Source organism: Oryzias latipes, chromosome 7 (genome assembly GCF_002234675.1).
Source record: "Oryzias latipes chromosome 7, ASM223467v1".
NCBI lineage: Eukaryota > Metazoa > Chordata > Actinopteri > Beloniformes > Adrianichthyidae > Oryzias > Oryzias latipes.
The window spans coordinates 5,219,485-5,242,015 of NC_019865.2; the positions used below are offsets into that span (position 1 = coordinate 5,219,485).

Genomic DNA, 22,531 nt, shown 5'->3' on the forward strand with positions numbered 1-22,531 from the left:
GTGATTTCTTCACCCAGTCTTCGCACAAACTGTTGCGGGACACGGTATGGCCGTTGACGGATGGGTCTGTTGTCTTTCAATCGAATTGCGTGTTTTGTAAGGTTGGTACGGCCTGGCTTGCCTCTGAATAATGATGGTACCGCCTGCAACACCTGCTGTATCTGTGTCTCTTGGGTCTTGGTGAGATGAGACAGCTCAGGTGTCGTCATCTTGGTGAAGTTATGCCAACTTGTGTCCTCTTCTGTCTCACATTCTTTCACTACCAGACCAACTGGTTCTGGTGGGCTGTGGTGTGGCTCTTTCCACTCCTTCAGTAGGTTGACATGGTACGTCTGGTACTGTTTCCTCTTGTCTGGATGATGAATTTCATAAGTGACTGGCCCCATCTTCTGGCTGATGGTATATGGCCCTTGCCACTTGGACAGTAACTTGCTGGTTGAAGAAGGGAGGAGTAACAGAACCTTCTGGCCTGGTCTAAAGGCCCGGTGACGTGCCTGTTGGTCGTACCAAGTCTTCTGTGCTCTTTGAGCCTCCTTTAGGTTCATTTCAGCCTCTGCTTGGTATCTTGCTAGACGCTCCCTCATCTCTAGGATGAACTGCACCACACCAGTTTCTTTTTGGTTGCTGGTCGATCCTTCCCATGCTTTACTGAGGAGATCCAGAGGTCCTTGAACATTCCTCCCGTATAGCAGCTCAAACGGTGAGAACCCAGTAGATGCCTGAGGAACCTCTCTGTAAGCAAAGAGTAGAAAAGGTAGCCAGCGATGCCAGTCCTTACCAGTCTCGGACACAAATTTTCGCAGCATCCGCTTTAAAGTCTGGTTAAACCTTTCCACCAGTCCATCAGTCTCTGGGTGGTATGGGGTAGTTCTGAGGGATTTGATTCCCAGCTGTCTGTGGAACTGTTGCATCAAGCGTGAACAGAAGTTGGTTCCCTGGTCAGTCAGTATCTCATCAGGGATCCCGACTCTAGAAAACAGTTCAGTTAGTGCATGAATGATTGCTGATGAAGTGATTGTACGTAGGGGAAATGCTTCTGGGTATCGAGTAGCATAATCACAAACGACCAAAATGTACTGATGTCCCTGGCTGCTTTTCTCCAGTGGCCCGACAATGTCCATCGCTATCCTCTGGAAGGGTGTGGAGATGACTGGAAGCGGCTGAAGACAGGCCCGATCCAACCGGCGAGGAGCTGCTGTTTTCTGGCATATTGGACAGGTCATACAGTATGATTGAATGTCTGTGTACATACCAGGCCAATAAAATCGGGAGCTAACGCGCATGTATGTTTTGTGGCGCCCAAGATGTCCTGCCCACGGAACTGTGTGTGCTAAATGCATGATGATAGGTCTACAGTTTACCGGGATTACAAGACGTTTGTGGTTGTCATTCAAAATATACAACATCCCATTTTCAATAATAAAGCAATCCATCCCCATACTGGTTACATCATCAATATTCTTCACTTTTTTAAACAAATGTTTCAATGTGTCATCCTGTTTTTGTAACTCTGCTAAGTTTTCAGGTATTTCCCACATTTTATCAGCATTCAAACCTTGTACATTGTGTTCAGTTATGCCCAGTTGCTTTTCAAAGCGCCGTTGTCGTCTAGACTTTTTTGGCCCTTTTCCACCCCCTTCGCATAAACTTTCATCCAAGTCTGGTAGAGGCAGAACCCCAGTTTTTGCCTGGGCTCTGGTAATTACTGGGCATGATACACTGTTCTGGTGATGACCCTGATTAGCATCCCCTGAACTTTCCCCTTGTAGTAACTGTACCAACACTGGTATGTCTCTACCCAAAAGCAGGTCTACAGGCAGGTTATCAACCACCCCAACAGTCAGAAGATAGGGCTGTTTATCAATGTCCACAGTTATTTCAGTTTGAGGATAAGCATGATTGTCCCCATGAACACACACCACATTTGTAAGATGACCATAGTCCAGACTACCAATGGGTACCAAGCGTTTGCTAATCAGTGAGGTAAAGCTACCGCTGTCAATTAAAGCCAATACTGATACACCATTCACAGTCACTGTTTTATAAGTTCTTTTCCTGACATTGTCATTTGCTGATGGTTCCACTTCATTTCTGGGTACATAGCAAGCCCCTGTGACCTTTGCTTTTTTCAGTGGACAAACTGAAGCCTTGTGTCCGGCTTGCTGACAATAATAGCAAATCAGTGGTTTACCAGTTCCAGGCGGAGCAGTCACTGAGCTGGAAATACCTGGACGGTGTCTCACCGCTGCTTCTCGCTCTGTCCCAAGCTGCGGTGTCGGAAACACTGGGGGACGTACGTCTGTGGTGGGTTGGGCTACGTTGATGGGTCGAGTTGCCATGGTGGATCGTGTAGAAGGTCCTCCTCTCCGAGCATTGAGGTACTGAAGAGCCAATTTTGCTGCCTCTGATCCATCCCCCGGTTCATGCTCCTTGACCCAGGCTCTCACTTCCGGCGGAAGCACGTAGAGAAGTTGTTCCAGGATGATGGATTCCCCAACCTGCTCCTTGGTCCGCCGCTCCGGTTGAATCCAACGCCGGTAGAGTCCCTTCAGCCGATGATAGGTCTCCAGAGGTGTTTCTCCCCGAGGTGCAGATGCACAGCGGAACTTCTGTCGATATGTCTCAGGAGAGATGTCAAACTTTGTTAGCAAAGCTTCTTTCAGGTCTTTGTAGGAATCAGCTTTGTCCTCATCCATGGCTGTGTATGCATCTAGGGCTTTTCCTGAGAGAAGAGGAACCAGCCTGCATGCCCATTCTGTCTCTGGCCATTTCCAAGTCTTGGCCATCCGCTCAAAACGTAATAAATAGTTTTCAATATCCTCTCCCTCCTGGTAGGGAGGAATCTTTGGCTGCATGTAGTACCTGGGCCTGGGCTCAGGTCTCTGCCGGTCAGTCCCAGTTTCAGCTTCAGATGAGGATCTGGAGGGGGTACCAGCACTACGACCAGCAGAGGGTGTTGGAAGCACCAATCTTGGGCTGCTGGCTGAATGCATGCTTGGTGTGGTTACTGCTGGGGCTGAAGGTTGGAGGGCCACCCTAAGATTTTGTAACTCCTGTATGAGACCTTGTTCTCTCTGCTGCTGGGACTCCAGGAAGGTTTTCATCATGGTAACCAGGTCAGTTGTTCCTCCTGATGGTCCCAGGCCGGGGTTGGGCTTCTCTTCTTCCTCTTCCGAGGTCATTTCTGTGTCCCACTCGGCTTCCGCACCTGTGGCCCGGTCTGGTTTTCTTTGGGGCTGTGAGCGTAATCCACTACGCCTGGGATGGCGAGCTGCCTTCTTGCCACGACTTGCCATCCCACTTCTGACACCACTTGTGATGAGGATGGGTGTTTCACAGATCCAGGCAGTCGTGTTCCAATTGCAACTGGTTTATTTTTCTCCACAATTCCCCCAAGTGCAATAATCCTCAGTGAAATTTTACATAGTTACACAGGAGAGGAGCACATCCATGTCTTCCCTCATTGCCCGCCCGCGGCAACTAACCTCTCCCTCTTATATACGCTAAGCCCCTCCCATTAGGCTGGATTCTGCATATTCCTCTGATTAGTCCTTTGCTTGTCATTCTGGCAAATTCTGCCACCTATTTACAAAGAAAATAAAATTAAAAAAAACATAGAATAATTCCAAACCATTTAGGAATAAATCCCTCCATCCCAAAATGCTACAAACAATAATAAATAATATATTTACATGAATAATTTGTTCCCCCCCCCATTTGTGTGATGACGTCATTTCCGCCCACTGCTGCCGGTCGCGTCTTAACACAGCTGATCAGGTGTCGCCTCCGTTTGAAACTCGCGGTCCTTAACGGCTCCCGGTAAAGCGCATTGAGTGTGCACCCTCAACACAACCCACCCAAGGAGCGCCTGCCTCGTGACACAGCGTCTGAAAATGCGGTGAGAGGTTAATATGTGTGGAAAAACTGCGTGTGTATGCTTGTGTTTGTGTGTGCGTGTGCGCAGGTGACTGCATCTATAGGCGCTCCGTCACAGTGAGGCTCAAGTTTCACATCAGTAATACAAATAACGTGTGTTTTAATGCAAAGAATGATCAAGTGTTTCAGGATTTTCTTCTAAAAAAATAATTTATAGAAAGTAAAGCAGAAAAATATAAGCTTTTAAAATATTTTTTTTAACTCAAACATAAAATTTAAATAAGTTTTTCATCTTCTTAAGGCAGTATGCGACAAAAGCTTTGCTGTAAAAAAAAGAATCAATTTAGAAATCCATCAGAAAAAACTCTGACAGACTTTGGATCAGAACAATATCCCTAAAGTTGTGAAATGAGAAGAGGTGAGAGTTTAGACTCTTCGTCAGACCTGCTCTGGTGTTCTCTCACTTGTTCTTTTCCTCCTCCTCCTCCTCCTCTCCTCTCCTTCACCTCTTATTTATGATCATTACCTTGACCTGCAGCAACATCACTGAAGCACTCACAGGCCTGTAAATCACAGAGGTCTCTCCCTCTCAGCGTTACATAAACACCATTGGACAAACCTGCAGGGAGGGGTACCCACCAGGAAAACACCCCCAGGGTCTCCCTGACGATACAAAAAGATTGGTTTGATTTCTATTTGTTCACTTTTTATACCACCTGGTTTGTAAACCAGATTAAATACTTCCTGATGAGATAAAAATTGTTGAAAGTTCAAGGAGACAAACTTTATTGAACAAACGTGGCTTTAAATAAATACTTAACGTTTTTATTTTCCCTTTCTTTTTTAATATATTTATTTATTGTATGTACTTAAATGCTCTCTTTCCCCCCTGCTGTGCTACAGTGCGCAAGTCTTTTTAATTCTTATTCTTTATAACACCAGAAAATGATGTCATGATGGCATAAAGTCTGTTTCTCTATAGTTTTCATCCATTTGTGCCAATAAAACTAATGAATTTCAAAAGCTGAATCTTGTTGAAAACATATTTAGGGATTAAACATCCTTATATCTTTATATTCTTTACGTCTTTGTATAAATTAAATTGTCAGATTGTTGTTTCATGAAACTACTATAGGAAGCTTTAATGTACAGCTTTAAATCAAACTTGTTCAATCAAACATCAAAACATTTTGTTGAATACAAACATGTATTTTTTTGTTTTTTTATGGCATTAAGGTTGTCTGTGTTCTGTTAAGTTTAGCTCCAGATTCCAGCTCAGACGAGGAAAACAAAGACGTACATTGATCTAGTCATCTGCAATTTTTAGTCTGCTCCTGATTCACAATGATTTGAATCAATAAAAACGTATTTAATGCAACAATGAGCTTAATTTCATTTCTATACATCCATCATCAGAAAACTGCTACGAGAACATGTCAAAAACAGGATTTTCGTCGTATTGGTTCTTTAATTAGAGATGTGGTCCTTCAGTGAGTCAGGCTCTGCTGTCGGGCTTCTTAGCTGGAGATGCCTATAATAAACAAACTTGTAAGAACTAAGTTTGTCTTTGTCATCAAACATCCAAACCACTCTAACTGGCCTTCTTCCTGAGCGGCTTAACTTCCCAGCCTCTCTTTTGGGAGACCCCAGACGTTTCACTGCCGCTTCCTAAATGTTCCCTCATCCTGCATGTCCACAGGAAGGAACATGGATTCAGAAGAAATGACGTTCCACAGTACAATGGTCATAAACACCTGTAAAGGCAGCGCGTCAGTCAACATTAATTATGTATGGCTTAACTTGGCCGCTCATTGGATCAGATATGAAGATCTGACCGCTGGGTTTCCTGCCAGAACGGCTTTATGAAGTCAGACTGAGGAACATAACATGGTTAAGAATCTGTTTGAGCGACTTCAGTGTCAGACTATCAGAAGGCTGAGCTTCTTTTGGGGGAAAGATTATTGGCTTGATTTGCCTTTATTTTCCTTTCCCTTTCACTTCTGTAATGTAAAAAGATTACCACACGTATTCCTTGTTTGTCCTACAGTGATTATACGCAGTAAACTCTGTTTATTCATGTCAAAACGTTTGTGCGTGTAGAAACTTTCAAACAGAGATGCAGGCCACGGGCTCCTCTGTGATAGTGACACAGAGATAGCTGATAAAACATCAAAGTGCCTGGCAGATTTACAAGACTCTGCAAAGGGCCCTTAAAAAATACTGCTACACAAATGTTTGTGCAGCTCTGTCCATGTCAGGCTCCAGTGGAAGACGAGCAATGACCTGACACCGTGAAATTAACTGCAGCGTAAAAAAATGGACAGGAGTCGACATTTTATTCTTGAAAACCCTTGAAAGGTGACTTGGTGGTTTGCTCTCACCTGTTAGAAATGATAATCTACTTGTCTGTTTTATCTGTTCCTTCACATTTTAGTTTCCATAAAGAAAAACATGCATATTAGACGTGAACGTGAAATGAAATCATACTGAGGAGAATCTGATGACGTGTGTTTTGGCAAAGTGATTTTCACTGAGCGTCTGCACAAAGCGGCTTTTGCAAAGAGACAATTTTCGCTCTTGTCATAGCAATCTTGGCAAATCCTGGCTCCACCCAACCCGAGTGGATCCAAAAAGAAAGGAAACAAACCAGCCAAGCAGCGGCTGGAACAATCTCACATATGTGCCGTCAACAAACCAGTTTAGCTCGCTAACTAGCTTCACCTTGTTAATCTCCTTTTTGACACTTTGACACTCTGGAGCAGGACTAAAAGAAACAAACTTTTGCAGTTTGACACTGCAAATCATTTTGTTTCTTTTTTTGGGTATAACGTGGGAGGTAAAATAAATAAATAAATAAATAAATAAATAAATAAATGAATTTTAACATTTTAATATTGCTATACAATCCACTAGTAAAAAAAAAAAAAGGTTTAATTTTAGGTGAAATTAACACATTTTTTTTCTAGCTGGAGCAGTTAATCCTTTAACACCAGAGCTTTAGCTCCAGTGTTGACGTCCTTTGAGTTACTGTAGCTCCTTAAACATTTAAGCATTTAAACATTTCTTGTCATTGCAACGACTTATGAACAAAGAAAAGCAGCTTTGCTCTGAAATGCAATACTTAGTATAATGTAATAGACACATTGTTTACAAAATTCCCATAGTTTGACCGTAGGGTGCGACTCATACTCAGGTGTGACCTACATGCGATTTCTAACTAAATAGACTCATGTATTTGTTATTTTCCCAGTAACAACCACTAGAGGGCACTGTAGGAGTGCCTCTCAGTGTTTGCTACTGACATCAACGCAGAAGAAGAAGCGTCAACTGAAAAAATGTAAGTTGTTCAAAATCGATAAAGAGGATGAAAAATTCAATGGATTTAGTGTTTTAAAGTGATAGACACTTAATTCGTCCTTTGTTTCATGAAGCTAAATATAGCTTACAGTAGTGAATTATGGGTATTTTCACTCTATCATTGCTGCCTATTCTGTTAACATTATTTACCTGTCAAGATGAAACATTCGTTCTTGTTCCCATATTTTGTTAAATACATTTCTACCAAAAGTGACACGTATACTCCAGTGTGATTTATATGTTTCTTCTTCATGATGCATTTTTTGGCGTCTGCGAAAAAAAGAGTGGTTTGAAGGCCACAAACCACTCTTTTGAGGACAGTGAAGTCCGAATTCTAGCCAGAGAGAAAGGATGGTTTGAGCGAGGAGTGAAAGAAGCCATCTTTGTCAAGAAGGATAAACCTTCTCTTAATAAGAATGGTGGTCTCAGGTTTATTCTTCCATCCATCTACGGCAGTGTTTTGAAACCTAAACAAACCAAACCAGTTCCACCTGAGTCGTTAACCGCTGAAAGAGAGGACCAATGTGGAGAGCGAGTCACTGACTCCCCAACCCCCAGCTGAGGACAAAGAACTATTAACGACCCGAAACCACATAGGCTAAGTGGACAACACCTCCAGTTTCAGGTCTGACTCCTCCCCCATGAGCGCATATATACCAGCTCTTAGACCAGCTATTTCAGAATTGACAAAGCCTCTTGGATAAGAGGTGAAACGTCTTCTAACTTTAAAAACCAAGTCCAGATGACATCCCCTAAACCTACTACAATTGCACAAAGCTGGTTTTCTCTGTGTCAGCATCCGTTAGAATGACATTCTTTTAGTAGATGGTCAAAGAGTAACAGTAGTTTCAAGAGTGTCTGTCATATCCTGTTGCCGGCGATAGCTCCGGTGTAAGTTCTGATTGGGAAAATCGCGGGTTTGGGCAAGACACTGAACCCCATGTTGCTCTTGGTGGTTATAGGTTGGCACCTCAGTGTGTGATTGTGTGTGCGGGTGAATGGGACTGTAAAACGGTAAAACAGAGAAGAATGTGGACTCATACAAAAAGGGAAAGACAGAGGACCAGCAGTCACCATTCAGGAGGAGGAAGTCCTGGATCTGGATGAGGAGGTCCAGGTAGGAAGGTGCTATTGAGCTGTCATTTCCATGGGTGAGTGTCATTTCCGGGCTTTTACCCAACGAGTAAAGGTCTCTGTTTTTTATTGCTTTTATTCTGTTTGGCACGTTGTGGTGCTTTTACCTGAAAAGTGGTTTACCGTTCAGAGACCACTTGAAGATGATGCTCCTTTTATCTAAGGAGAGATGAGTTCATTTCATTTGTTGGGCTTTTATTGTGGTAGCTAATGTGAATGGACTTAACTGGGAGTTTGGATACTTTAACATTGGTGTCAACATTGCAGGGCAGGGCTCCTCGCTAATAAACTGTTTAACTGCGCTGGTGAGATTGATCATGACCACCAAAACGGCTAACATAAAACAAAAACCTAATCTGCTGTAAACCACTCAGGCGAATTCTCCAATATGATTTATCAATAACGATCCTTGACACTTTTGCGTTTAGTTTATTACCTCACAAGTACCAAGAACCCCTAACCCACAAATCAGACCATCCCAACACCAGCACCAAGCAGCTCCAACCGCAGCAAATGACCTCGTCTAAGAAAGGGTGCAAAGAGTTACTGCCAAGCAGCCATGAAGCCCTCCTCACGATCACAGATAACACTGTCTGGGTTTGTGTGGAAATCTACTCCATTCCACCTCCTGCCCTTCTCCCCGAGTCCCTGTTTGTTTCACTCGGTCTCCGTCGCTGGACTTGGGCGGGCCGTGGAGGACAGGAAGTGCTACGATGAGTTGGATAAACTTTATTGCCACACAGCTAATTCAAATTGCCAGCTGGAAACAAGCCCATGTTTGGAAACACACTGTAACACGCCTGGGAAACGCACTCTGCAAAAGAAAACTGGTGATTTGCCTTTGAAATTTGCAACAGACCTGTTTCCTGTCAGAGCTACAGGTCAATAAGAAAATACACCTTTAGAGGCTCTTAGTATTCACGTTTCATTTTGTTTGCTCACAATCAAACTACATAATGACCAATAATGACAAAATGATGAGCCACATGGGGGCAGCAGAAACAAAATGTTCTAGCAGATCATCAGTCTGTTGAAAATCTCAGAGATCCAAAGAAAACATTGTTTTTTAGTTTGTTTTACAGAAAAAAAGACAAATCAAATGATTTTTCATACTAACTGAACATTTTATTTTATTTAGTCTTAAATGGTCTATATCATGCAAAACTAACTTCTTGAGCTTTTATGTGTATTATAATTTTTTTCCCTCATGAAAAAAACAATCCCAAAGATGTGTTTTGATCCATTCCTGCTTTTCTAACTATTCCTGCAAAAACACCAGCCCATCCCAATCCGGGTTCTCACATCGTGTCATGGATAAGTGGGTAACAGCCCCTTCCAGATGTCGTTTGTTTTTGTTGGGAGACGCAGACGCGCTGCTCTAGGTTGACGTCATGAAATGGGCGGCAGCCACAAGAAGCAAAAGGCGGGGCTTTAGAGATTGAGTCGTCTTACTTCCGGGTAGGAAAATGAGCAGTTAGTTATTTAATAAATGTGATTTCATTCAAAAATGGTTCTTTAGTGTGCCAAAACTAATATATTTTTCCTATATATGGATTACTCTGAAAGGCTTACGCGTAGCAGGTTATAGACCCTGTAAAGGTTTAGTAAAGCCTTTTTGTTAACAGTGACCTTGTAAAGAACTACTAGACCTAGCTTTGAACAGACATTTCTCCAGTTTGGTCTCTGTTTGTTTGTTTGCATCTTTTTCTTTTCTTTCTTTTTTTGAGGGGGGGGCAAACCACTATTTTGACAAAACAACCACAAAATTCTTTTTGTGGGAATTAAGGAATTTTTAGTGCATTACATACATAGATCAAGTAGACTTAAAGAAATGATAACTCAAACCTGTTTGAATGTTATTTAAAAGCATCAATATTTAAATATGTTACTATATAAATAGATTACTCTATAAATAATTTTGCCTTAAAACCTTAAGATTAGAATACCGATGAAACTGTCTTAGTAAAAGTAATTTAAAGATATCCCTAAAATCCATGGCTGTACTTCTGTTGTTAAAAATAAACTGCATTCACTGCTGTCTGGTAGAAAGACCTGTTAGAAATTGGAAAATAGTTACACGAAATCCAAATTGTCGCGTCGTTACTCCTAACCAGTACGACAGACAGACTTATGAATGTCAGCGGTTAACGCCTGGAGTTTTCAGCACGGCCCCAAGATTTCCTGAGATCAGGATCAGTTCATGGAAGTTGGGGTGAGTCATTGTGATAAAGCCATACTCTAAAGCCCAACGAACTCTGACCTCTAGACCATGTTTATTGTAAACATACAACATTATGGCAAGACCTTAGCAAACAAACTCACACACACACATGGTGACTCTTTTTAGGCAGATATTATTGCAGGACTGTGTGAACCTACTTGTTGTATCGCTGGTGACTTCCTGTCTTTACCAGCCTGTTTCCTGTACGTCTCCATGGCGGGGCGCCGGCATGCTTCCTCTTCTGGATTAGTGTGTGCCTTTGCTGATAAAAACAGAGTTTCTTCTCTTTTTCCCTCCGAGTCTATTTCTGTTTTGCGTTTTGTCGCCACAACCTGAATCCATTTTTAGAGCTGCTCATTAGAGTCATTGGTCTTTTTTTGAGCGGACAGAGATGGACTCAGGATCAATGCGTTCGGGGGTTTCCAGTCAGCACTTTCAAAAGTTTCTTCACCGGCGCTCTCAGCCTCAGCAGACAAATTGCGTGGCCTCGGATGGAGTGAGGGAGACTTTCTCCTGGATTTATGCTCTGTTTCGAGGTCATGTCCTTCATCTTACACCTTCAAACTTCCCACCTCAATATCTTCTGTAAAGTTCAGGGGGTTCTTGTTACCCAAGATGCCCTACAGGTGATGAGAGATCACCTAGACAACATGAATAACCTTAAATATATAGATAACTCTTGTTTGTTCTGATTACATCTCTAACTTTAGCTTGTTTGTCTGTCTTGGGGAGCCAGGTGGGGGGAACTTTGCTTGGAAATCTACACGAAGGCTTCATAAAAATGCTGCGTACCCTCTCACTGGCTTTCCTCACCCCGGTGTGGCCCCATTGGCTGTCAGCTGGGTTATTCATCCCGGCAGGGACCAATGAACAATGGACGCTCCCTTGGAGTTGTGCCAATCAAACTGAAGCAAGCGGCAGCATAAGGGGAGATGCTGAGAATAGCTGGGCTCCTGTCTGGGCTGAGAGAAAGCAGAACCCTCCTAAAAGAGAAGAAAAAAGCAATTAGGCAATTACAGTCTATCTGTCCTGTAAGAGTCCAACTTCACACTGTTTTTTTAGGCTCTTTGAGGGCCGATAAAGGACAGCAGCCGCCAAGTCAGAAAAAAGGAAGAAGAATCAACATATGAGGAAAAAGCTACATCAAAGAGGGATGAAGAAAAGAGAAAGACTGATGAAAAGAGGCAGAAAAGCTTTAAATCAAACGTTATTTATAAGACAGCGCTTCTCATGCCTTGCGCATTAACATTTAAAACAAAAAAACAGACAATATTACAATAAAAACCCAACCCACCCTTCACCCTTCCCACTGCCCTCCAATAACACATGCGACCCCTGACCCCACACACCAGTTTTCATCTGTGCAATATGTGAAAAAAATGACACAACGTTCAGGGACACTTTATGAAAATCCATTTATCTTTGAAAGTGAAGGAGTGAAAGGTGAGATTACTTTAAAAAGTTCAAACTTCAATTCTCAAGCCTCTACGGCTCTAGGAAATGACGAAAATGACAGTCAAACAGTAGTTCTAAGAGCGTGTGTTACTGTATTTAAATCTCATGTATTAAAAGACTTAAAAGAAAATGGATTTTCTATCAACCAACCTTCATTTGTTGTTAAAAAAATTTCTTTGATGTTATGGCGTGAAGGTTGTTGGTTTTAAAAAAGCCTGTGCTGACCTTTAAAAATACAGCGGAAGCTGTGTCCTCAATGTCGATGAACATGTGGAGTATCGTTTGCTGCCCTCCAGCTCTTTTCGTTGCTCATTTTCTCCTCCACACTCCTTCTCCCTCTTCAATTATTTTTCTGTGGAGCCAATTCATGCAATACCACAAGTTTTCAGCCAGCAAAGTTCACCATAACAACCCAGATAAAATATATAAACAGTTTTGCTCATTTTTTGTGTCCCAGCCTTTTCCTGTCATTTATCTCTTTGTTTTAGAGCCAGATTTTCAGTTATTTTCTCTTAAATATGCAACCGAGAGACGCAGAAGACCATGGAGATCATTTCCAAAGTCCTAAACAATTGTCATCTTAGAAGGAAAGCAGAGCGAGAGCGGGCCACTTTAAAAGCACATCAAAGAGAGGAGGACGGAGGAGCTGGACGGATGAACCCTCCTCGTTTCTTTCTCCAAACAGGTGAATGCTTGGAAAGGAATTCTCCTCTCACACATCAGCTGTGTCATGCTCCCCTGCACCAACATCTCCTCGCTGGAGGAGCCAGGCTGGCTGAGACTCGGGGAGCGGAGCCTCTGAGGGTCGGCTGAGGAGGTGGAGGAGGTTGGAGGAGGGAGAATTGGGAGAGATAAGTCGACTTCACAGCCCATGACATAAATCACATCAAGACATGACAGTAGGACATTTACCAGGACTCCAGATAAGGCCAGCAGGGAGGGAGAGGTGGAGAGACAGACTGAGGGAGCAAAGTGAAAAGCAAAATTGAAGGAGGAGATTACCTTTCAGGCTATTATTGCCCTGAAAACTCCCAATCTGAGGTGATCAGCAGCTGCTAATGAGTGAGTGAGTGGAGGTCCTGGGTGGTATTAAAAATATCTGCTTCTGCTGCCCGTCTTTGTTACTGTGATGAAGTGGAAAACATCAGGAACTCATATTCCAGCAAGAGTAATTATCTGTGAGGTGAATGGACGCTCGGAGGAGATGGGCGGTCCAGACTAATCTAAAGAGTATGAATCAGTGTTAGAGCACGCTTCATTTCAACAAAGGCCTTTCTCAGGTTAGGAAAAACACAAAAACCAGCGTGAGAAACGTTCGGCAGCCTGGTTGTTGCTAAAAGGTCAAAACTACCCGTTTGGGCGGATGTGGGCTACAAATGAGCAAGAAGAACTTGGGTAGGGTAAACATGTTCAGGGCACCACGGTTGGCACACGCCAAATATCAAGGGCATAGACGCTCTATGATTTAATAGGTATGCTGTGGGCGACAGGTCATAGAGAACACTGAAGCAACATGTAAGGGTGATTGAGGGTGAAGTAGGTGAGACGCAGACGTGTTGTAAAATCCTTCCCATTAGTGCTGCTCAAGTGTGTTCTCCTCAGCCAGAGTGTTAGAAATGAGGAGTTTAGACAATCGGACTGTTGTTTGTGTGAACATCCTACCGGCACTTATGTGTGTATCACACACACCCTGTGCATGCGACATTTGTGTGAGGTCAGAAAGAGGCAAACACTTGCGCAAAGGCATCGCAACTTACATGAGCCCTTTTGAATACTTGACGATACACTGACGTACCATTTTCATGACGTACCTTGAGGTGGCCGTGCGAGCCTCAAGTGAACCGCAAGACGCATCTGCACTCCCCTTAAGATGCAGCCCCTCCTCTCTACAACCCTCCATGAGCACAGATAACCCAAAAACCAGTATGGGTCAACCCTCTGTATGCAAAGTCAGCCTTAGCCCTCCATTAACGCGTAAAAAGAAAATTCAGTATTTTTACTTTCGTAAACTTTTGTAAACGCTACACATATTAAAACAAAAATACCCAGAAATCCAGTAAACCTGTTTTTTTTTTCTAAGGTAGTATACTGTTTCCCACCAGGGGGCAGCTGTCACTCACCTGTCTGCATCAGGCAACTAAAACTGTCTGTTTCACGAGTGACCGACAAAGCTGTTGGTTTAACCTGCTCAGTTTCAGTAGTATTTTAGGACAATCGCAGCCTCACATGTACTCCGATACTACAACAAAACCACAGTCGAATACATCAAGAATTCAACCCTTCAAAATAAAAGCTTACAGACGGGACTCGATTGCCCTGCAGAGATGGCTACTTTAGAGGCAAACTATCCAGATACATTTTCAAAAGATCATAATTTGAGAACTGGCCTTCTCGAGAGGGGACTGTGAAGTCTCGTACAAAAAAACAGCTTTTAGACAAAATGGTTTCTGAAAAAGGCTGTTCCGTCTGGAACAGTCTCCCACTCTCTGTAAGGGAACGCCACAAACCATCAATACTCGCCTCAAACATTGGTTGAAAGCAAACCAGACCATTAAACACTGATTTTTAAACTTCTTGTATTGTACTGTCACATGATGTGCTTTTATGGTGATTTAATGTATCATCCAGTGTAACATCATTGTTCTAGGGAGTACTGATGTCAATTAGCATCATTGTAATAATCCGGCATATTTACATGTGTCACTGTCTAAATCAGGGGTGTCAAACTCATTTTCACCAAGGGCCACATCAGCATAGTGGCTGTCCTCAAAGGGCCAAATGTAACTTATACATGTAACTAAATGTAATGAAGAATAAATGTAACCACTCCTTAATGTTAAATAAATCATTATTTATTTATATTAACTTTTTAAAGTGACAATTACAGTTGCATAGAAAACATATGTTTGCTTGTTACTCTAGCATGAATCCTTTTACATTTGATTCTGTCAGGTTAAGTTATATGGACAGTGTTTAAGTCCTAATGTATAGCTGCCAAATCCGATATTTCAAGTCTGATTCCCCCTAGATATGAATAAATACACACCAATTTTTATTTTTTAGTTTAAGAAATCAAAAACATTTTTGCTCTCGCAGGCCACATAAAATGACATGGCGGGCCACATTAGGCCCGCGGGCCTTGAGTTTGACACATGTGGTCTAAATAGATGTAGATGTTCATTATGTGTATTGTCCCTTTCAATTAACGAAATAAATGAATAAATAAATAAATAAATCTTCTGCTGTTGGTTTTCTGATCATTTCATTCTCAGCTGGGGGAGGTGTAGAAGCTCAGAGTAGCCTGCAAAAGCCTCAGCAGAGCTTTGCCTGCTTAGACTGATTAAGTGGTGAGGTCAAGTGTGGCAAAATTGACTTTGCCAAATGTTAGGTGAGGTTGCCTTTAGCAGATCAATCAAATGGCGTTTATTTCTGACTGAACAAAAAAAAATCAATAAACATTATACTCATTTGAGCCACAATCAGAGTATTTTTTAAGCAGCTGCAGTGACTTAAACAATTAAAAAAAAGCAATAGGAACTGGTCTTGTTTGGTGCAAAGAGGAAATTCAATTAAATCAAGCGGCTAGAAAAAAACTTAGTTGAGGAGAAAAGTTGCTGCAAAAACAAAATAATAAATTAAAACACTAAAAAATGTCATAAAAATGCTGAATTACACACAAATGTATTTCTTTAAATCCTTTCAATATTTATTATTGGCTTATATAGCCTACATAAGATGGCGGAAGATCCTTGAGTGAAATTGTAAAGGTAATATTTATAAAATGCTAAATTAAAAATGTAAAATTTCCAGTATGTTTATCATTGGAGTATAGTTAACGACTTTAATGTTTTGGAAGCCAGCAAGATTTTATAATGTGTGATGATCTTAGAAATAGAAAATGTTTATTTCAATGCAAAATAAGTTAAATAAATAAACAGATCAATAAAATAAGTTTTAAAATACATATGCTAAAAGTACAAGATTAACTGTAAATGATGCCTAAAATGAGCTGAGTTATGCTCGTTTTAACCTGTAGATGCTACATTCAGTTTAACAATTCAGCATGACAAAGAATCAAAAAAGATTCCTGACATAAAAACATAAAATGGTAAATGAAAATACTTAATCTGCTCAAATACTGGAAGAAAGCTGAAGCAAGTGTGTTTTTTTTTCATGTTAGCGGAGTTTTTATATTTTCTTAATACATTGTAAAAAAAAAATCTCCTGGTAATTGGGATAAATGATACAGCAAAACGTTAGTAAAATTGTGAAAATTAAAATAAAAAAAATGGATTACAAAAGGATTATTTATCTGATCATGCAAAAAAGTGTAGATATAGTAAGCTGTGACAAAATTGTACTGTGAAATGCATAAATGTGATGTTTTTGGTTCTTATTTAAATGCAAACATTTCCTTTAAATGAGCAGAAGCTATTAAAAAACAAAGAAAAAATGTCACTAAAATTCCAAACACGTTATTATTGAAGGACTTTTTAAACACAAAGTCTGCGGAATGGACCAGATTAAAATGAGTCAAACACTTTTTTTTTATACTTCAAGCACTTGTGAGCTCCTGAGCACATGTTTGATAAAACGGGTCTTCCAGACTATTGCAGCTTCACCAGGCTGAAACCTTCACAGTGGGACAGAAATCTAAGCGTTGCAACCTACCCAAGGTTTTCTCCAGATCCAGCCACAGCCCAGCATTGCTGTGCACGTCACGCGCTCAGAGGGTGATTTAGTGGGTGCAGAGAATACAGTAATTCTAGGAGACACGAACAAATGCATTCTGCTTAAAGAGAGGGAGAAGAGGGGATGGATGATTTTATTAGTCATTTGTGTGGGTGCGCATACAGTGAGTGTGTGTGTGTGGTGGTGGTGGGGGTGATGTATTTGGTCCTGGATCCCCCTGGGTAGCGGGGGCCTGCTGCCTGTCAGAGTGAGTGGCCTTATCTTCCCCAAACATTTACTTAACCCTTTGTCTTACAGGGCCTGGACAATGATCGAGGCACAAGGAATCTCAGCTCGCACGCATGCACACACACACACACACCCACGCACACGCACGCACACACACACACACACACACACACACACAAACACACACCCACACATGCACACACATCCACACAATTAAGGGTCTAACTGCTTCCTTAAAAGATATATTTAAGAAACTAAAAAAATTGTTGTATTTAACAAAAAGAAAAACACAAAGATATTACACTTTGTTATTTTTTGTTCATTTATTTGTGTGAATCAACACAAGCACACTCTAAATGTTTAGAGGAATTACTCACACATCCACATTGAGCTGTTTGGTCTGGATAAGAGTTCATTTAGTCCTCTTTGAAGGGCAGGTGTGAAATGTCTGTGTTCACTTGCAAGTGAACCCTGGTGGCACAAAGCCACAGTGTTTATGCAAACTGACTGTCCAGCTAACCCAAGAGCAAAAATGGAGCCCAGTGCAAGAAAGCTCTGAAATAAAACATTTAAAAAACTGTCCAAGGAGCTGATCTGTAGCAGCACAAATCACAGAAGTTGGAAATACCTGATGGGAAAACGTGGCGTAATGATAACTTTCAAAATAAATCATGTTATTAGACAGAGTTTGTACACTTTGAAAAAAATAAAATAAAATATATAAATCCATTTGGTATTAGGTTGAACATGTCTCTTGTGAATATGAAATATGAATATGAAATTAATATGAAATATTGTCTTGCAAATCACTGTTAGAAATAAATCAGGGAGCTATTTCGTCATAGATTGAAGAAGCCTCTGCAGCGGAGCACAAACAGGTACTGATGAACAGTTTACATGTTTTATAAAAGACTTTATTACTGATATTCATTAGCATTACCGGTACTTCATTAGTATTTTTTGTTAAAGTTAGTGGTCACAGTAAATCGTCACCAACTTTCATATCGCAGCAGTGACGTCATAAACAATAGATAGTCTAGTTTCATGAACAATATTGACACCACATTTAGGGGTGTGTAGATAAAGCTCCAATGAAACAACTCTTCCCGAATGCCAGGAAAAACATTCAGAGAAAGAAAGAAAAGAATGGAAATAGCCAATGAACCTCAGTACGTATGCACACTTTGATGACTTGATGTGTTCTGACTTGATATAAATGCTTGTAACCTTGAGATGACAGCCATTTAGGAGAATTCATATTTAAAACAAACCCAAATGGTATTACCAAAAGACATGTTAAACATGTTTTATTTAATGTTTTGCAAAGTTGTGCACAACTGTGTCTATAGACATGTTTTATTTTGACAGTAACCTGACTCCCTACAGTCGGACCAGCAGTTTCCCTTTCAGGTTAACTTGAAAGAAAACAAACCTGTATTCACCGAGGGCCAGACGTGCCAGTGCCAATCCTCCCTCAGTGTGAAAGGGACACCAAATCAAATAAAGAGTGTGAAAGTCATCGGTATCCCCCGCCCATCAGACCCGAGTCAGAACTCCTGGTCCTCAGTTTATGAGCAGCAGCAAGGTGCTGCTAATTCAAGCATTAGCAAGTGTGAACGTCTCTGCAGAGCAGAGGTGTGGTGTTTTGCTGTTACGTGTTGAAACACTGCTGACAGCTGAAGACTTCAACCAACAGACACCAGAGTGTTAACGAGCAGGGAGCAGGGGCGGGGCTAAAACATTTTATATGGGGGGGACCAGGAGAGGGGTGGATGACTTTGGAAAGGTGGCGAAACAGCAGAATGGAAGGCCTTAACAAATGAAAGAATCAAAAATATGAGTTGTTTTTATTTCATTTAAAAATGTCGCCTTTGTTATTTTTGCAATACTTAATGACGCTGGTATTAATGATTTCTTAATCTTTGCCAATAATGATACTAACATTGAGTCGGAAATTGGGGGGGCAAGTGTGAGCCAAAGCTTTTTGCTGGGGTGGGGCGGGGGGTGGGCAGCTGTACCCCTCTTGCCCCCTGTAGCTATTATTTTTTTTTATATTATTAACTAAATTCAAATGAAAACAAAATACATTTTTAATTCCCACTTCTACATCAGCTTATCTTTGTTTTCTGAAGACAGAAACATTTTTGGGCTTCCTCTTTGTTTCATTTAATCTGTAAAATCTTAATGATTGTCAGACTCGTCTCCTGCAACAGTTCAAGTGGGCCCTTCTCTTGTCCTGAAACTATTTACTTCTTTGCATTGTGCTCTCTCCTGTGAGGTGCAGTAAAGACACTTATCTGGAGGTTTACCTGATGTATGACAAGAATGCAGTAATGAGCCTTTGTTCTCTGTGTGAATGTTTGTGTGCCTGTGCTTCATGAGGGTCTGCTTCTGCTTTACTCTACAGCTTCTGTCAAACGCTCCATTCAAAAAAGAGGAAGCAGCAGGACAGGTGCAGGTGAGCTGCAGAAGGTCGGACTTCAGTCGGTCCCTTTTGTGTTCAGTTTACGATCCTTTACCTGAGTGAACACAAAGTGCGTCGTTGTGTCTTTTGTCCCTGAACGCGTGCTGGTCTCAGAGCTGCCGGGTCGATCTGCAGCCCGAGGAGAGGGTAGACGCCTGCAGGAGGATCTTCTTGATTAACCATGCTTGTTTCTGCGCGGTCAAAGAGACTAAACGTCCAAATACTTCTATGTCCTGCAGCATCTTGGACTGCAAGGACCAGATAGTTTCTGCTGCTCAGAGGAATGAATGTCTGCATCCCTGATCTTCTCAGCTGAAGCCTGCAGAGGGTCAGTCTTTGGTCATGAAACAAAATAGGGTGCATCCCTACGCAGGAAGCAGGTCTGGGGGAGGTCTTTTGGGAAGGGGGGGTTATCCAGAGTGCACGTTCAGAAGCTCAGACAGAAACAGATGAGGCTGAAAGACGGATGAAAGCAACGACGGAGGAGTCGGAGGAGAAGAAGGATGGAATGGAGCAGGCGGGGAAAAAACAGATGAGTGGGGAGATGGAAAGAGCAGAGGAAGAGTTCAGGGGAAGTTAAAAATGACACCACCGAGGAGGAGGAGGAGGAGGAGACTTTAGAGGAAAATGAATCCAGAGAAAAATGATATCAAAACGGACAAAGGGGAAATGAACGAACCAGGAGGACGGAGGTGATAACTGGTCGGTGCAGCTCTGAGCTGGAGGTGGGGGTGGAGGAACATCAAACACAGCAGATCCTGCAGATATAAAAGGCATCTTCAAAGCACAACAGGGCAGAGAGGTGGAGGGGAAGGAAGTTTTACGTAAAAAAAAAACATTTTGGAAAACTAAAGTAATTTCCAGAAATCAAAATGAAATGTTAAACGAAACAACAGCAGAACCCAGAAAAGGTAGATTTTTCAGGACGTCACTGATTGGATGATGACATTTTTTTCACCTTTCCAGCAGGAAGTTATTAATTTGGCGTGATGATATCTTTAGACAGAAGATATTTCTTCTGCAACCGTTTTTTAATTTCATTTGGATTTTTTAAAATTACTTTCCTTTTTCAAAACATTTACTTTTTATTCTCTTTTTTTTAATTGCGTTTTTTTGTTTTGTTTTACATTTCGGTCTCTGAATTTTCTTTCTTTCTTAAATGTAATGTGTTTTTTTATTATTTGTTTTGCTGTTTTATTTGGCGTTGTGATTTTAATATGTTTTCGCGTTGCGTTATCGGTTCTTCAGGCCCACCGTAGATTTGGACTGTGCAATTTAACATCAGTTTAAAAGAAAACAAGAAAATATTTTGGTCTAAGCTACTGCTTGGAAATCAAAACTGTTGACAATTATCGTTGACTATTAAAGGAGGAGGAACCCAGTCCATTTCTTAAGCTTTCCATTTTTTAGGAAGAACCAACTGGAGGACTCTAAATGTGCTGGACTTCTTTAAAGATCTGAATATTTTCAACAAAAGCAGATTCCTGCAACAAGAAGATATGAATAGAAAATGAAATGGACACAATCTTCTGACGTGGTTCACAAACTAAACGGATCACAAAGTAGCTGCGTTTACCTGGATAAAAGTAATCGGAAAAAACGCCTGATCAGAAGAAAAATGCGTCATGTAAACACGCCGTTCGGAATACTCTACCCCGATCAGACTAGTTCGGATCAAAATTTCTTTCTGATTTAAGATAGGTGGGTTATGCCGATCGTGCTGCATGTAAACAGTCCATCCGATTGTGTGTCACTACTGCTCTGGTTTACGTCACGCATAGAAGGTGCGGTGCTTCAGAGAAAGCTTTGGAGCGCATACGGGACCGACCAGCTGCTCCGCGCGAGTGAACCGTGTCTGTGAGCAGAGCAGCCAGACTTATAGCTTTTTGTTTGCGGACAGGGCGGTGGTGCTTTGTTACGTGTGCGCTCCGGGGGGGAGGCTTCCGAACCACCGCTCTGGGTTAGTGGCTGTCGGACTCAGGAGAACCATGTGTCCGAGCCAGCCCGCACGGCTGCTTTGGAGTAGTGTGTGAGCTTTTCAAAGCAGAAATGTAGCTCAGTCCTTAGAAACTGTTCAAACAATCATGTGGATTTGTGTTTCCAGTCGTGTCCTGACAAAATAAAGGCTGACGTTATTCCCACATATTTACGTGCACCCAAATTGCAGATTGCAGCATTTCTCGCATGGATTTTATGTTCATCAAAGGCTAAATGTTGTTAGCGCGTGTTATCCTACTCCTAATCCTGCTTCTTCCAGCTCCATTCTTCCACAAAAAAAGCACTGACCACACGGATTAAAAATAAATTGATGAGCGAACAGACGCTTCATAATATTCATAACATTAATAAAAGCACATTTAGAAGATCATCTCGTATATCACCGAGCTGCTGCATAAATGTATATGGCAGCTCACTTTGTTTACAGCGGGACTCATTTCCTCCGTATTTTAAAGAGAAGTGCGACCATGTGAACGTTCGTTCTTATCGGAAAAAGGTTTTCTGGGCCCATGTACACGGTTGAATTTTAATCCGACCATTGATCCGATCAACATGTTTTGCGCATGTAACCACGGCTAATGAGAAGCGGGCTTGCAGAAATTGATCAAATTGGTTAAATCCAGGTTTGAGTTGCTCCCAGGAAATAAAATTCACCTATAATTAAGGTCGATTTTGTGTTGTAACATTAAAAAAAGAACGTAAACATTTGCACTTTTTACTTAAAGACCTTAAATTTACAAAAGACCTCAGATTGAAATCGGAAACGAGACGCAGCTGAGACCATTAAAATCCAACCTGGTGAAAATGCAAGAAACAGAAAACTTCATGAACAAAAAACCAAACAGAAAGAATTTCCCAAAAAACCCCAATTAAAACTTAACATCCTATGGCCTAAATCAAACACCTGCGACATTTTGTAGGACAGATTTTCTGCAGAGCATCAGGAGTTCATCAGAAATTCATCTCTGAGTTGGACGAAGGACCGACCGTTGGTGAATAGCAACCCCACCCCTCTTCCCCTCCCTATTGCTGAGACCTCAAAGAAGGGATTTTGTGCCGAATGTATTTTGTCACAAATGTGATCTTCTTCAAACAGCATTTTTCAT

At 41.6% G+C, this 22,531-nt stretch overlaps 1 protein-coding gene across 1 annotated transcript; it reads right to left on the bottom strand.

The window, feature by feature from the left end:
* Positions 1 to 2: 2 nt before the first annotated feature.
* Positions 3 to 4,024, bottom strand: LOC110015013 (the record flags this gene model as incomplete). Its single annotated transcript, XM_020702838.2, has 1 exon — positions 3 to 4,024. A coding segment is annotated over exon 1 (3,294 nt), but the record flags the coding sequence as incomplete, so codon positions are not given.
* Positions 4,025 to 22,531: the final 18,507 nt, after the last annotated feature.